This window comes from Pinus tabuliformis, chromosome Q (genome assembly GCF_031772625.1).
Source record: "Pinus tabuliformis cultivar Carrire ecotype Pingquan chromosome Q, CPIR1, whole genome shotgun sequence".
Classification (NCBI taxonomy): Eukaryota; Viridiplantae; Streptophyta; class Pinopsida; order Pinales; family Pinaceae; genus Pinus; species Pinus tabuliformis.
Genome location: NC_142296.1, coordinates 439,829,267 through 439,847,373, shown reverse-complemented (window position 1 = coordinate 439,847,373; position 18,107 = coordinate 439,829,267). Strand labels below are relative to the sequence as shown.

Here is an 18,107-nt window from a genome sequence, read left to right as displayed (position 1 = left end):
AACCACACCCAATCTGCACTTTTGGATGGTCAACGCTTGGTCAACATTGGTCAAAGAGATGACTTGTTGTCGTAGCGTCCTTTCTGCATCTTCCTTGCCCTAGGACGACTTCCTTTCATCCACACGTGTGAGAGAGAGAGAGGCTCCTTTTATGCCTAGGAGAGAGAGAGAGAAGATGAGTGAATTGAATTGTCCAAATGAGGAGAATGCTCCTTGTATTTATATGCAAACGTTGAGGATGAATAGACGTGACTGTTGGGCTTCTAAGCCTACATAAGTTTGCTGGCCGACCTTGACAATTTGTCCATAATCAAAATAAATTCATATCTCCATAAATACTTATCAGAATCGGATGATCTTTAGATGAATCCTACACCTTTCGATGAGAGGAATCTAGGAAAAATATTAGAAGCCATAAATAAGGTGATCCACATGGAGTTTGGCCCTAGTTTCCAATTTTAACAATTACACTATCAACACCCTCAGTCAGTTCATGGTGGAACCAAAGAGGGTGCACTGGGCAGCAGCCAAGCATGTTCTAAGATATATATGAGGAACAGTCAAGCATGGACTAATGTTCACCCAAGGCCATGAAATCAGGCTAAGTCGATTCACTGACGCAGATTGGGCTAGAAGTTCAGTAGATCAGAAAGGTATCACTGGGTACTGTTTCAACATTGGATCGGGAATGACCTCCTGGTGTAGTAGGAAACATAAATCCATAGCTCTGAGCTCAGCTGAAGCTGAATATATGGCAGCTAGCACAACTTTGTGTGAAGCCATATGGCTTAGGAAATTGCTTGTGAATCTATTCAGGAGAAGGATGGAAGCGACCAATATTTTGTGTGATAATCAGAGTTGCATCAAGCTCTCTGAGAATCCAGTTTTTCATGATCGGTTGAAGCACATTGACATCAGGTGTCACTTTATCAGAGATTATGTCCAACGAGGGGTCGTATAGTTGAGGTACACCTCGACAGGAGAACAAGTGGCAGACATTCTCACCAAGGCTCTAGGAAGAACAAAGTTTGTTTATTTCAGGGAGAAGATGGGGATGGTTAAGAATCCGTTTCAGTAGCAGAAGCGAATAGTATAGGGAGTTGCAGTGCAGTGGTTAGTAGTGGCAGTGTTATGGGCAACATATTCAGAGGGAGTAGCAATACAGATGTAGTAGTAACAGTTGCAATGTCATGGGCAGAAGTACAGGGTGCAACAGCACAGTAGATGAGGGGTAGTGGGTCGAGCATCAACAACGCAGAGGATCGATGATAGGGATCAGTGTGATGCTTCTATTGGGAGGCATTGCTAGAACACATTCCTCGCTAAGAGGGAGTGTTGATTTTTGGTAGCATCGGATGTGATCTAGCTCCAAAATTTTGTGGAGGGGCTAATATTCATGAGATCTCCAAGACCCAGAAATCGTTTGGAGAAATTCCACCTAGATGATGAGTTATTAAAATAATTAATATTTTTAATGGGGTTCCTAAGTCTAAACTTAGGAAAATAAAAATATTAATGGGTATTAATAAAGATATGGGTGAGAAGCTTCTAAGAGACGAGGATCAAGTCTATTTTAATCTTAGTCGTTGATTAAGGACTTAATCTCGGCCGTTGCTTCATCAACAGGAAAAGTATAAGAGAAGACTTGAGAGCCATTTGGAGGCACATCGGGCAAATACACAGTAACCAGAGGGAAATCGATTCTCAAGGAGAAGAAGTTCGATTTCAGAGGGAGATTAGCACGGTGAAGGAAGGGGGGCGTATCAGCATTAGTCAGAGACTGAGGAAGAGGTAACGCAGAGCATTTGAGAGACAACACAGAGGGAAGAGCAGTGAGGCTGCACAACTGGAGACATAGTTCTCAAGCAGGCTGACGCAGAAGTGACGCATGGAGGGTAAAGGGTCTCCAAGGTGTCAGAACTTCTCAGGAGGAGGAGAAAAATTGCCCCAGGTGTTTTCTCTCAGAAGTGTCTCAGTATTCTATAGAATCTTTCTTTGTAAGGAGATTGTTGCTGAAGATTAATAAATAAACCCTCATTTGCTGCACCAGTTTTCCCGCATTGGGTTTTTTCGAGGACAATTGTCCAAAAATAACTTTGTTGATGTGATTGATTCTCGTGCTTGTATATCACTATTATTTTCTCTATGCTATTATGTGATAATTGCAGTAGAATTTATTTTAATGTTTATTGAAGGCTTTTTGTAAATAACTTATTGTGATGGCACATGTTTGACCCTTCTTCTTTGTCCACCCCATCATTAGTCTCCAAACATGGTTGCTTGCGATGCCACATGGAAATCCCTCTTGTCCCAAAAGTGGGTCCACTATTGTAACAACAAACCTATGAGGGTATTTTGACTTCTTCTAGAGACAAGTGGTTCATCATGGCATAGAGAATCAAATGTACACCCTCTTTGCCTCAAAAGACATAGCATGATGCCTTGGGAGATGCAAGTGCATTGGGCACTATGAGGATATCAAGATGCATAGCCAACGCCAAAGGGGAGTGCAAAATACATAATGACACATGGCACATGTGGTGAGGGGATGCACTAGGATTAGAAGGGATATCATCAGGGAAAAGTATATATGGTGATCACCCTAACAAGGCTTTATGATGCAAGCACTCCCGTCAACCATGAGTCCTAGTAGTGCCTAATCCATGATATCCAAAACACCATCCCAGGGTATGAGAATACCCATCAAGGCATGGAGTTATTGCCCACCAGGGGGAATTCAATAGTGCCACAAAGCCATAAATACTATGAAATACACAAAATCAGGAGTAGCCATGCTTGTCCACACCAACGGGGATCTAAGAGTCACTTTCAAAAAATAACGCACACCCTCATGGCTTTATAAGGCTATAAGGCACATCCTTTTGGCTTATATGGCATGGCCAAAAAGTTCTAGAGTATCCCTGCTAAAAGTGGGGTAATAGGGAACACTATCTTCCCTTTGGCATTTGATTGACTATCCCCCATCACCAGGTCCTCACCCATAATCACCAAGTTAGAATCCCAATATGGAATGAGAAGCCTTGGTCCATCATTAGAAATGCATATGCCCTCAAGGCACAAAGGCTCAAATATTGGCTTTGAACTAATCACAACATTTGTGTCCAAGCTCCCAAGCTTCTTCTCCATATCAAGCACAATACCTATTGTCGATAGGGATGCCCACACCTTTATGGATTTCTTTGGAGAGGCACTCTCTGAACAAACAAACTTAGAATTCAAAAAAATTCTACATCTTGAGTAGAGCCATCACCAACAACATAATTAAGTGCAATAGACTTCGAAGGAGAGTGTTACCTTGATTGGATTATCCTCTAATAGACATTATCAACTATAGGAGCTCACCTAAGTCGCCTGACACGGGGATTTGGGATTTGACGGATACGGGGATTCGAGTGTCGGATATGGACATGTTGACCCTCCGGAACAGGACACGTTTGGATATGTTCTATATATATATATATATATTTCAAACATAGATCTTCATCTAGATGTATGTTTTACAAAGTAACAGTATGCATACAAATACAATTGTGACATAAATGATAAATCATAATACATATTCAATTCGTCAATGATCCAATAGGAGAAAGACAAGATAGTAAGATAAAGATACTATAGCTTTCTCATTAAGTCATCAATATCAAAATGTGTTACATAGGTAGTGCAATGCCAATGGAAATAGAAATAGAAAATACAAAACAACTACAAGTATACAAGCCTCAAGGTAGTAGGTAGCTCATGCCTCATGAGTCATCAATCCTCATAGTCATCTATTGAAGTTTCTAAGTCTACCTAATTTAGAAACCCTCCATGCACTTTATCTGATTTATTCCTACCTACTTGTTATTTTTCCTTAACAAGTTATTTCCAAAGTAAATACTGAAAATAAACACCAGTGCATGCTCAACATATTATAGATCAACAACTAAAAGAAACAAGAACAAACACACCATATGACACCATTATTTTTGGACTAATGTCCCCGGAAAAACCCAATGCGCGAAAACTGGTGTAGCTATCTGAGGGTTTTCTTATTAAGCAATATCAGAGTACAATCTAGGTGCCCAAACTAGCCTACCCAACAGAGAAATTCCTTAGCAGTAATGCCTTTCCGTTTCAGACAAATCTATTGGATGAAACCCCAGATAATCCTTCCGACAGCTACTCAGCACCAATCTGCCCCTGAAACCCTAGCGTCTTCCCAATCTGGACTACGTCAGCCTCTCCTAGCCCAGCGCTGGCCCTGCGTTAGCCTATCTTGGCCTGCGTCAGCCCCAGGAGGCCCCGCGTCAGCGCTCTGAGCCTTTGTGTCAGCTACGCTAGCGCCTCTGGTGCTCTGCGCAGCACATAGCTGCTTCTGCGTGGACCTGCGTGAGCATTGGCTGCTCCTGCATCTCTCTCTCTAGCTGCTCTGCTGCTATCTCGACACTATCTCTGCCTCTCTGTCTCTTTGTACTCAATGCCCCTCAGCTTCTCTCCTGATCACTAATTTTATCTCTCTTAGCAAACCCCGCTCTAGAGAATAGAATGACTGATCACTCTAGCATGTTCTTCAAGTGACCCTCAAGCCTCCTCTTATACTTTTTCTGTTGACATCTCAACGGCCGAGATTAAGTCCCTAATCAACAGTTAAGATTAGATCTTGCTTGATCCATGTCTTTTGGACCATTCTAACACAGATTCATATTATTACACATTAATATTTTATTTTCCCTAACTTTAGACTTAGGGATTCCATTAAAAATATTAATTATTTTAATATCTCCTTATCTGTTTAGAATCTGCCCAAACCCTTTCTGGGTATTGGAGATCTCACATGCACAAACCTATCCACCAAATTTCATGGCTAGAGCGCATCCAATGCTACCCCAAATCAACACTCCTTAACGAGGGCTGTGCTCTAGCAATACTCACTGAGTATTACTCTGATCATCCGGCATCGGTACCTGTGCTGATGTTAGGCCTTCCTGCCCAACATCCTCTGCATTGTTGCATCCTGTACTGCTGCCCATGGTTCTGCCACTGCTACTGCTGCATCTGTACTACAGCTCCCTCTACATCCGTGCTGTTGCTGGTCCTTTCTCCTAGCACTGCATTCGCATTGCACCTCCTCTTATCATGTTGCATCGTGTTGCCCGCTGCTGCAGTGCAACTCACTTACTGAGAAGTAACCGATCCTCCATCTGACCTCTTTGTGGGGCTAGAGACACCCATTAATGTTGAAGCTCCCTTTGTCGCTGACAAGTGCTCCCCTTATGACCTCTGTGTTGCTACAACAACTCCCTGCATCTCGCACCGTTGCACACCTCTCTGTGCCATCCTACACTGGTGCAACACTCCTGTGCCTCTTGCACTGCTGCAGCCTGCTAGCCTCGCGCTGTCTCAGGACTCCTGCACTGTAGCACTCTCTGTCGCTCCATTCGCATCCATCTCTACTCGACTCAGCCAGTCCTGCTACTTCTCTTTGGGGCTCCCGTAGCAAGGTCTAATCAAAGAGGCTGGGTAGCTCGAGGATCTTGCCCCTCATCGCCCAAAGTCCGCCTGACTACAGCTCGATGTCTCCCCACTTCCTCTCAAGTGGTGCGTGTGCACTCATGGCACAACCATCGTCTGTCAAAACTTCCTTCTCTGCCCTTGCTGGCGCTGCTTTGGTCTCGAAAGACTTTCCCTTACTCTTCTTCCTCGAACACTGGGTTGCATAATGACCCAGCGCCCCACAGTGGAAGCACTTGATCTTGGAGATATCTTTATTCTTCTACTTCTCCTGCTTTCCCTCAGATGCTAGGGCCACATCTTCCTCCTCTTGCTTGACTTTGATCCCCTTGCTGCTGCTACCCGTCTTCGACTGCCATCTAATCTCTTCCTGGTGAAGAGCTGCCCACATCTCGTCCCAAGGTGGGAGAGTCCCTCTGCCCAGGAAACTCTGGACAAATACTTCCCAATTTTCTAAGATAGAATTCAGGGCTGTCCTCACCATAAGCTCCTGATCCGGTGTCGCCCCTATAGCAGTCAACTGGTCTCGGATCTCATTCAGTCCTCCGAGGAAGGTGTCAATCGATTGTCCCTTCTTCATCTGATACGACCTCATCTGATTCTCAAGTAGCATTCTTCTTTGCACATAAGTATGCTGGTATAGCTTCTTGAGAGCCGCCTGCATCTCAAATTCCATTTCCTTCTCTACTATATGTGGTACTACATCATCCTTGACCCCATCAAGGATGATGCTCTTGGCCCTCGCCATTGCCTCCTCGTACCTGTCATTATCACTGGGGTCGACTGGGACAACTATTACTTTCAAGGCGAAGTTCTTGACACGATTCCTGTCAAGCACGGATAAGATTTTGGCCTTCCAGACTGCGAAGTTCGATGCTCCGTCCAGTCTATCTTGGTCTCTTACCTCGTGTAGTGCCATGATGCTCCTCTACTTCCCTCTTGGAAGTTCTCTATTCGACTCCTCTGAGTCTCTACTTCCTGTCTGGAAGTTCTCTTTTGGACTCCCTCTGAGTCCTGATTTCCCTCCTGGAAATCCTTCTGCCACTTGTTGAGATGCTCCCTACTCCGATCATCTTGTGCAACTGCACTGCTGATCCGGACTGTTCGGCTAGAAATCCTCGGTAACAACTCCTTTGGCCTTGCTCTATCATGTACTGTTCTGACTACAGTACCTCACCAGCTCCACTCTGCAATATTCCTGCGGCCTTCTAAACCCCAGTAACCTGAAGGTGAGAGCTCCTAGGCTCTGCGCAATCCCAACACTACAACCTGACCTCCTCAGCCAACTGCGTCAACCCTCCCAACTACTGTGTGGCTCTGCGAGAGGCTTCTCTTGCCTTCCTTCACCTCTGCGCTGCCTCTTCCCAGCTCACCCTTGATGATGTAGGCACTGCATCACCCTTCCTTGTTGCTGCTCTACTAGAAACAACTTCTGTCACCTCGAGACAACTGTTTTTTGCTGCTATTGCTCTGCTCGGCTGATGTCCTTTAGTCCTCCTGTGATCTGCAATCACGCTCTGATACCATGTTGAAGTTTCTAAGTCTACCTAATTTAGAAACCCTCCATGCACTTTGTTTGATTTATTCCTACCTACTTGTTATTTTTCCTTAACAAGTTATTTACAAAGTAAATACTAAAAACAAACACCAGTGCACGCTCAATATATTACAGAAAAACAACTAAAAGAAACAAGAACAAACACACCATATGACACCATTATTTTTGGACTAATGTCCCGGAAAAAACCCAATGCGGGAAAACCGATGCAACTATCTGAGGGTTTTCTTATTAAGCAATATCATAGTACAATCTGGGTGCCGAAATTGGCCTACCCAACAGAGAAATTCCTTAGCAGTAATCCCTCTCCGTTTCAGACAAGTCTACTGGCTGAAACTCCGAATAATCCTTTTGGCAGCTACTCAGCACCAATCTGCCCCTGAAACCCCAACGCCTTCCCAATCTGGAATGTGTCAGCCTCTCCTAGCCCAGCGTTGGCCCTGCGTCAGCCTATCTTGGCCTGCGTCAGCCCCAGGAGGCCCTACATTAGCTCTCTGAGCCTCTGTGTCAGTTATGCTGGCCCCTCTGGTGCTCTACACAGCACTTAGCTGCCTCTGCGTGGCCCTACGTGAGCGCTGGCTACTCCTGCGTCTCTCTCTTTGGCTACTCTGTTGCTATCTTGACACTATCTCTGCCTCTCTGTCTCTCTGTACTCAATTCCCCTTGGCTGCTCTCCTGATCATTGATTCTATCTCTCTTAGCAAACTCCGCTCTAGAGAATAGAATGACTGATGACTCTGGTGTGTTCTCTAAGTGGCCCTCAGGCCTACTCTTATACTTTTCCTGTTGACATCTCAACGACCGAGATTAAGTCCCTAATCAATGACTAAGATTAGCCCTGGCTTGATCCATGTCTTTTGGACCACTCTAACACAGATTCATATTAATACACATTAATATTTTATTTTCCCTATGTTTAGACTTAGGGACTCTTTAAAAAATATTAATTATTTTAATATCTCCTGCTCTGTTTAGAATCTGCTCAAACCCTTTCTGGGTATTGGAGATCTCATGTGCGCTAACCTATCCACCAAATTTCGTGGCTAGAGCACATCCGATGCTACCCCAAATCAACATCATCATCCTTGGATCTCCTTGAAAATGCTCCCACACCCTTTGCTCCTTGCTTCCAAACACCCACAACAAGCCCACAACAAACTAAACAACTGAATGTGAAAATAGAATGGGGCAATACACCTTTATAATGTAGCGCGAGTTCTTGATTTCTGGATTCGTGTCCGAAAATTGAGACACATCGTGTCCTGATCGGGACACATTCCAGATTCAAACGTGTCCCGATCGGACACTACGTGTCCCAATTTTCAGACACGAATCCACCCAAATCATGTTCGATTCGCTAGATTTGGGACACGTAGGGCCTAGGGGACGAATCTGGTTTCATAGGAGCTCACCAATGGTCATTCATTAAACTCCCTACAATCCCTTTTGCACCACTTGTATGGTCAGCCATATTTTCCTTGCTTCCTTTTATGGACACACCTAAGAAAGCTCTTCTAACGCTAATTCAATCAAGAAAAAGCCTTGCACCATATGTGTGGTTTGGAATCCAATTTCCTATGACCTAATTGAGGGCACTTATACTTGTACCAGTGTTCTCAAAACCGAATCAGAACTGGTCAGTCCCACTGGTTTGGGGGTCAAACCAGTCCGGTTTTAGGTTCGAAACCAGATACCGAACCAACCATTTTTCAGTTAATCGGCTGGTTTTGTACCAAATTGGCTGGTTCTATACAATTCGACCAAAGATGTTCCGAGAACAATTTTTTAAAGAAAAAACACGAATTTTTGAGTGGGGTAGCCTAATATTCAAGCCTATGGCCCTAGTAATGCTATGCATTTCATGGTAATTTTTGATCCTTTTACTTAAATTTTTAACATTACCATGAAATGACGCAGGATTTTTTAGAGTGGTTCCGACCTCATTGGATTTCATATGGAGAAAGTAGAATTTTAGATCTCACTCAAAATCCAACAGACTTAACAATTTATCAGGATTGGGGGGATTGCAACGTTTCCATCAGATTATCTCATGTATTGTAATGACACACTTCGATTTATAGGCAAAAGGGTATTAGCATGTATACGATGTATGCACATGATAGCTACATATGCATACATTGCATGTCTTGCACTAGTATACTTATTAAATAATTATGAAAGATGTTTAAATACCTAAATTATTAAGAAAGGAAGTATTACCTAAAATTCGACACTCTCAAATATACATATTAAATATTTTGTAATTATAAGGTTGTTAGATAAAATAAAATAAAATTAACACTTTCAATTATGTTAATGTAAATATGTTTAAATATTCCTTTTATTTAAATATTATAATTAAAAATTTTAAAAGTTAAATTATTAATTTAATGCAACAAACACTTGATATATTTATATGATAACTATTCATTTATTTAAATATTATAAAAAGTTAAACGTTAAACTTTTATTTAAATATTATAATTAAAAAGTTAAATGTTAAACTTATTAATTTAACACAAACAATCAAGTATATTAACATATACGTACCTCACCTTGAGGCTACACGTAAACCATGTGACTAGTACATATCATCGGATGAGGGCGGTGGAAGAAGGCGGCGACCGCCTAAGAAGAGGTATTTATCCAAGTACACAGAGACATCGAGGAGGGGAACTAGGGGAGAATAATTGGAGAATGGAATCGGAGATGGAGACTTGAGGAATTGTTCTTGAATATTTTGGGCACGAGGGGCAGAATACTCAATTGCGAAGTATTTTGGAACTGGGTACCAAGGATTGTGTCCAGTTTGGCAGGGAGGATTTGGTCATTTGGTAACAGAGACGAATTTGGAGCGATGACAACCTAGGATCGACATCAACAGTGAAATCCAGGTATGTACTGTATATTAAATTGACAAATTGTGTTTAGGATGTTACTATTGTTGATTTCTGGTAGCATTGGATGTGCTCTAAGTCTCAAATTTTGCAAGGAGGCTTGGGCACATGTATTCCAAAGAACCCAAAAAATGTTTTGGGAAATTCCACTCGGAGACAGTTTTATTAAAATAATTAATTATTTTTAATGGGTCGCTAAGTCTAAAGTTTAAACTTAGGAAATTAAAATAATTAATAGGTATTAATCTAACTATGGGTGTAACTTCTAGAAGAAGACGAGAATCAAGAAAAATTGATCTTAGTGTAATATCCCTTATCAGGAATATTCCCCAACCCCAGCAAAACTCCAACTAAATACATGCAAATGATATAATAACCCAAAAATGACAAAATAACTGTGGTACAACATATAATAATGTAAACTGGAAATATAAGCAGATACTCAAGAAATGCAGCGTAAAATGCTAAGCCATTTTATTATACTGAGCAATAAGATAAGTACAGGAGGTGATAAAAAATATGGCACATCAACTTGCAGAAGGCAAGTGGAGAAATACTCTCAGAATAACAAAGAATGGCCTCTCTGCATGGATGTTGCTGCTGCTGCTAGGAAACAAATAATGATTTGGGGCTGCTCCCTTCCTCGGAAAAAGCTGAAACTTTGAATTCGTGTTCTACTCAAGAAACCCAGAAAGCTCTCCTAAAATCGCCGACCCCCAAAAATCATCCCCTTGGGGTTTTGCGCAGTTCCTCACTGCTCTGCGCTTCCACTGAAGGAAACCCCTCTAAACTCTGCCAAAAATCCTCCAATAGGCAAGGGCTCGTCCCCTGCTCAATCACCCAGCATAAACCCTCCTGCAAAACCCCAATCCAACACTACTGCCAGAAAGAACTGTGTCCCTCTCTCAGTGCTGCGCAGTCCTCTAGAAAGCTGATGAAACTGTTGCTGAAAATGCGGATAAACTACCGCTGAAACGCCCATGGAAATACCTTGCCCGAGCAGGCACTCAAAATCTCCCAGGGCTAAGGGTGAGATCTTCGAACGGAGACACTCGATGCACTAAACAGTGCTGCAGACTAGCTAAACAGCCAGCGTGCTCAGAAGTTGAAACAACTAGCTCAAAATGCACATAACTGAATGATCAAAATGAGGGGGCTCCTCTCTCTTTTATAGCTTCTGCCTCTCTCAATCCCAATGCTCACCTTCTCCTGCGTGATTCCCCTTTTGCCACGTGTTCCTCCCCTCCTGCACAGTGCCTCCATGTGTCTGCGTGGGCTCCATTTCTGCGTCCCCCTTTTGGCCCCCTTGGCTCTCCCTTTAAGTCACAACGTTGTGCTACTAGGAAGTGACTTTTATTCTAAAAGTGAGTTATGTCCCCCTTTCTCACTTTTTTATTTACAAAATAACTATAGAAGGCAAAATTTGGCAAAATTGAATATTCCAATTAGCTGGGGCTAATTAGGAATATTACAGTCTCCCCCGGCAAAATGTTGCTTGTTTTCAAGCAACTGAAGTGATGGATGCTGTAAGATCTTCTCATTCTCCCAAGTGGCATCCTCATCCGGCAAATTTTTCCACCTCACCAAGAATTCCTGGACCGTCCTGCTCTGCAGCTGCCTCTCCCTAGTATCAATGATAGCCTCCGGTTGCAATACCAAATGCCCCTCATCATCCATAAGTGGTAGCTCATCTGTCACTGTTACCTGTTGCCCCAATGCCTTTTTCAGGCATGATACATGAAAAATGTTATGAATCTTGCTGCCTTGGGGCAGCTCCAACTCATATGCAACCTGTCCAATCCTGTGTATCACCCTGTATGGCCCATAAAAGCGGGACTTGTGCTTTTCATCCCCCTTCTGCTTCAGTGACGACTGTCGGTATGGCTGTAATCGTAGGTAGACCATGTCCCCCACCTCGAACTGCCTCTCTACTCGACCCTTGTCGGCATACAGCTTCTGCTGGTTCTGCGTTGTAGCCATGTTATCCTTGAGAGCTCGGAGGATATTCTGACTCTCTTGGATCCAAATCTTGGCTCTAGGAGCCTTGCTGTCACCAAACATCACGTCAACAAAAGATAAAGGATGATACCCATATAAGGCATAGAATGGTCACATACCAATGGATATGTGATGTGAAGTATTGTAGCAATACTCCCTAGATGCAGCCACTTCAGCCATGCTCGCTGCTGCCCACTGACATAGTTACGCAAGTAGCCCTCCAGCCACTTGTTAACTATCACTGTCTGCCAATCTGTCTGTGGGTGATAACTGGTACTTGGAGTCAACTCCGTGCCCACCAACCAGAAAAGCTCCTGCCAAAACCCGCCCATGAAACAGCTGTCCCTGTCACCGACAATGGTCTTAGGAAGACCATGTAGCCTGAAGATCTCCCTGAAGAACAGCTCGGCCACCTGTGCTACTGTGTAGTGTGTGGATATGGCAAAGAAATGCGCGTACTTTGTTAGTCGGTCAACGACGAAAAAGATACAATCCTTGCCCTGTACCGTGGGCAATCCTGTGATGAAGTCCATCGAAATGCTCTCCCATTCCGCTCTGGAATGGGTAGCGACTGCAATAAACCCGCGGGATGGCTCATCTCTCCCTTGTTCCGCTGGCAAACATCGCACTCCTTGATATGTCGGAGTACGTCCTCCTTGAGGCCCTTCGAGGAGAACCTCTCTCTAATGGCCCTGTAGGTTTTGGTAAAGCCCTGATGGCCTACCAATGGTGAATCATGTGATGTCTGGAGTATCTTCTTCTTGAGCTGAGACCCCTCAGTCAAGAAGATCTGATCCCTATAATAGATGATCTCATCGATCACCCTGAACCTGTCATCTGCCACTTGCCCGTTCAGAATCTCCCATGCAAACCTGTCCTTGGAGTACTCTACTAAGAGTCGAGCCCTCTAGTCTGTATCCAAGCTCATAAGAGACAACATGGCTGGTCTACGTGAAAGGGCATCTGCTACCATGTTGTTCTTACCCTTGACATACTCAATGTCAAAGTCATATGCTTGGATCTTACTGATCCACTTCTGCTGCCTCTCCTACAACTGCTTCTGCTCCAAAAAGAACTTGAGGCTGTTGTGATCAGTCCTCACCTTGAACTTGTTCCCCACCAAATACTGCTGGTTCTTAGCCAATGCATGCATGATGGCCAACATCTCCTTGTCGTATATAGAATACAACCTCTCATGTGGAAGGAGCTTCCAGCTCTCAAAGGCTATAGGGTGACCTCCCTACATCAACACTGCGCCGATCCCCTCTCCCGACACATCACGCTCCAAAACAAATGGCTGCGTAAAATCTGGCAATGCAAGCATTGGGCCGCTGCTCATAACCTCCTTGAGCCTGTCAAAGGCTCACTGCGCTATATCCGACCAACTGAATGCCTCCTTCCTTGTCAAATCTGTCAGAGGTGTAGCAAGCTGTGAGAAACCTTTGACGAACTTCCAGTAGTAAGTACAAATGCCAATGAATCCTCAAAGTTCCGTCATGTTTCTCGGCTTTGGCCAATCTCTGATGGCCCTAATCTTCTCCTCGTGGACCCTCACTCCGTCCACTCCAATGATGTGTCCCAAGTATAACATCTCTGTCAACCTGAACTCACATTTGGAGAGCTTGGCATAGAACTATTGCTCCTCCAAGATGCGTAATACTATCTCAATATGCTGGAGATGCTCCTCCCACATCTTGCTGTAAATGAGTATAAAGAACACCAACACAAACTTCCCCAAGTGACTATGGAAGATGTGATTCATGCAAGACTGGAATGTAGCTGGGGCGTTGGTTAGCCCGAAGGGCATCACCAAAAACTCAAAGTGCCCATAGTGACATCTGAAGGCAGTCTTGGGAATGTCCTGCTCCCTCACGCGAATCTGATGGTACCCTGATCTCAAATCAATCTTTGAGAAGAACCGTGCTCCTCTCAACTCATCCATCAACTCATCGATCCTGGGTATGGGGTACCTGTTCTTCAGTGTCCTCTTGTTCAGGGCCCTGTAGTCAATGCACATCCTCAATGTACTATCCTTCTTCTTCACCAACACCATAGAAGAAGCAAAAGGACTCGTGCTCGGTCGGATGTGCCCAAGAGCCAGCAACTCCTGAATGGCCCGCTCTATCTCGTCCCGATAGGCCTTGGGATGCCTATAGGGGGTAGTAATCACTTCTTGTATGCCTTGCTCAAGCTCAATAGTGTGCTCAAACCCCCGGTCCGGTGGTTGACCCGGTGAAATCTCCCCAAATACTATGGCATACCGGTCAAGGATGGACTGTATCTCCAGGTGCACTGTCTACCCTGTAGTCCCTGCCTCCGATGCACGTAGCTCTACTGCCCACCATGTCTCCTTTTCGGAAGACTGCCTCCATCCGATGAGTCGAAACAGTCTGAGGCAGATACGTATGTTGTCCCCGTATCTTCTCATGCCTCCTTGTCTTCTCATCATCCCACTCCATCTCTAGGGTCTTCCAATCCGTTGTGACCTTCCCTAGAGTGATGAGCCATTGAACACCCAATATCATGCTGGTGTCCCGAATATCGACCACGAAAAAGTGGTCAGTCAATGTGTAGGTGCCCATCGTCACTGAAAGCTCTAGAACATATCAAGCACACGTCATGGTCTGATCTCCTGGGACCAAGACTGAAAACCCATCGAAGCTCTCTGTCTGTATGCCTCTCCGCTCAACCATCTGTGCATCGATGAAGTTGTGGGTCGCCCCATTGTCAACCAAAACTGACACTCGCTGGCCACATACCGTCCCTCGTACGCGTAGCGTCAGATACTTGGGAACTCCTCGCAATGTGGCAAGGGCCCCTCCGGTGGGTGCAAAAGATGCACCACCTACTGCTGGCGGTGGAGGTGGCAAAGGTCCCTGTCCATCATGGCTATCTCCTGCCTCCACACCATCCTCGTCATCCTCTTCTCCACTGCTCTTGGAGAAAACCTCAATGAAATGCGGCTTGCCAGCAGCACATCTATGTCCTGGTGCCCATGGCTCCTATCATGTGAAGCACAACCGCTTCTTCTTCAGCTCCCTCTTGACATCATCGTCAATCTGCACTCGTCCTGGATTCCCCTTTGGAGGTGGAATCCTCACATCCTTCCCCTTAGACTGGAAAGTCTGTCTCTGGGGGTAAGGTGTCCGGGTCCTGGGTAAGACATCCTGTAGGTCCCGGGTCCTGCTGATAGCATCCTGAAGGGTGGTCGGTCTAGCGGATCTGACTAGACCCTGAAGTGGCTCTGCTAACCCCTCAACATACATATAGATCCTCCATGCCGTGGATAGATCTGGCACCATCACTAAGACCCTCAAGAAATCTGCAATGTAGGTCTCTGGGCTCCTTGTCTGTTTGAGCCTCGTCAGCTGAAACTCTGGATTCAGGCTCTACTCAAGAAACCCAGAAAGCTCTCCTGAAATAGCCGACCCCCGAAAATCACCCCCTTGGGGTTTTGCGCAGTTCCCCATTGCTCTACGCTGCCACTGAAGGAAACCCCTCTAAACTCTGCCTGAAACTCTGCCAAAAATCCTCTAATAGGCAAGGGCTGGTCCCCTGCTCAATCACCCAGCATAAACCCTCCTGCAAAACCCCAATCCAACACTACTTCCAGAAAGAACTGTGTCCCTCTCTCAGTGTTGCGCAGTCCTCCAGAAAGCAGATGAAACTGCTGCTGAAAATGCAGATAAACTACTGTTGAAACGCCAATGGAAATACCTTGCCCGAGTAGGCACTCGAAGTCCCCAGAGCTAAGGGTGAGATCTCCGAACGGAGATACTCAATGCATTAAACAGTGCTGCAGACTAGCTAAACAGCCAGCGTGCTCAGAAGTCGAAACGACTAGCTCAAAATGCACATAACTGAATGATCACAATGAGGGGGCTCCTCTCTCTTTTATAGCTTTTGCCTCTCTCAATCCCAATGCTCATCTTCTCCTGCATGATTCCCCTTTTGCCACGTGTTCCTCCCCTCCTGCGTAGTCCCTCCATGTGTCTGCATGGGCTCCATTTCTGCGTCCCCCTTTTGGCCCCCTTGGCTTTGCCTTTAAGTCACAACGTTGTGCTACTAGGAAGTGACTTTTATTCTAAAAGTGAGTTATGTCCCCCTTTCTCACTTTTTTATTTACAAAATAACTATAGAAGGCAAAATTTGGCAAAATTGAATATTCCAATTAGCTGGGGCTAATTAGGAATATTACACTTAACCATTGATTAGCTTCTACTCTGGGCTGTTGAATGTCAATGAGAAGATTATTTAAGGAGGCTTGAGGGTCATTTGGAAGGCACACAGAGAGTTGGTCAGTCAGATCGAATTCCTGAAGCTAGAGGCAACGTAGTGATTTTGTAGTGATCACACAGAGAGGGGAAGAGAGAGTTTTGGTTGGAGGATCTTCTCTGGAGCCAAGAATACTCAGTAGAGAGGCAGAGAGACACATAGAGGAGGCAGTGCAGTGCCCAGAGAGGGTGACGCAGAGCCAGGAAGGGCTCACACAGAGCAACGCAAAAGCCTTCCACGCAAAGGTCCGAAATTTGCTGAGGAGGTTGACGTTCTGAGCTGGGAGGGTTGGAGTCAACTCCTGAGAGAAAATTGATCTAGCAAAGAGGTGATGCAGTGCCTTAGAGGCTAACACAGGCCCATGCAGTGACTACACAGGGGCAACGCAGAAGTAGCCGGGAACTCGTTGGTTCAGCTGCCGGATCAGTCAGGACTTGCAGTGTAGAGTGAGGTAATCTCACTAATTTCTTCTGTTGAGTGATATTCTCTGTACTGGATTGCCAGCCAAGCGTCCAGAGGTTGTATTCAAAAATAACTTCTGCTTAATAATAAAAACCCTCAGATCTGCTACACCGATTTTCCCGCATTGGGTTTTTCCGAGGACATTTGTCCAAAAATAACTGTCATTTGTGTTGTATCTTTCTCTTGTTCAGTTTCTTGTTTCGGCATATTATTTTAAATGGTGTAGGTTGTAGTGTATGTATTTCAATGTTTGCCGTAGAAAACTGCAAATAACTTGTTCATGTAAATCTAACAAGTACAAGAAATATCATCAGTTGCTGCAGTAGGTATTCCAGGTTTGAGGAATTTTCACAACTGTATGTATAATTAAATCTTCAATCAGTAAAAATTGTAGATCTCCCAAAAAAAAACAGTGCCCTACATGTATGAGGGTATGGAACTAGTATTTAATCAAGAGCACCAAGCCCTGTATGTACCTTGATGTTAGCGGCATTGATTATCAAACTCCTCTATCTTTACACTACTAAAAATGTACCCATCACTCAAACAAAATCTTGACTTGACATGCTACGTTTTTTATATCTTATTTTAATGCTTAGATGGTGATATTGATGACAAATATTCCAATATGGGCAATGATTTTGATGATAGGTAGGTATTTGTTGTAGCATGATTTTTTTGGGATGTTAGAGGCCATATAAATCCTGTTTAATGATGTATTTTTGGTTCAGATACGCATTGCACTCGATGCTACTTTGGTTGTGCGCCCTTACATGCTATATGAATGAGAAGTTTTGCTTATTTGTGCATAAATGGTTTGGATACATATAGTGCACATGAATATATAAGTTTTTCTTTAAAATTTGAATATGTTGTGTTTTCAGTCGACCGGTTTTTTGGTCAGGTTTTGTTTGCCAGTACCAGTCTGATTTCGACTGGTTTTCAGTCCACAAAGTTTTCCAGTTCGGTCACCGGTTCAGTTCTGATAACATTTATTTGTGCTGAACACATTTGTTACCTTACTTTCTTACCTGCCGTATGCTGTCTGTGCCATTGCTGGAACCCTCCATTGCATTGTCACTAGATTGTCGGGGAGTTGACTCTTAGTTCATGTCCTGCATTACCATTGCCCAACTTTCCATTTTTAAAGGTTGATACAAGCTTTAATGAGACTATAGACATGCAGTTTTTGCTAAAATTAAATGATGACAATGGTCATTCCCAATAAACATCACGTTATTATGTATGCAGGTTCTACTCTTTCTTGGATTTGGATTATCAATGTTTGCATTCTACACTCTCGTGCCATTCCTTCTGAAGGTGAGCCTTCATTTCTTTAATTCTAAGGACATCGGGCTTTATACTTGGAAATGGATAAATATAGAATAGAATTTTCTAGATTA

The 18,107-nt window shown here is 44.1% G+C and overlaps 1 protein-coding gene across 3 annotated transcripts in view; it reads left to right on the top strand.

Moving 5' to 3' along the window:
• LOC149220105 (uncharacterized) overlaps positions 1 to 18,107 on the top strand; it is a 520,911-nt gene that overhangs the window by 340,141 nt on the left and 162,663 nt on the right. For all 3 annotated transcript variants that reach the window (XM_089382729.1, XM_089382728.1, XM_089382730.1), the window contains one exon: positions 17,956 to 18,024. In XM_089382729.1, coding sequence (XP_089238855.1) covers positions 17,956 to 18,024 — 69 coding nt within the window. The remainder of the gene's footprint in view (positions 1 to 17,955; positions 18,025 to 18,107) is intronic.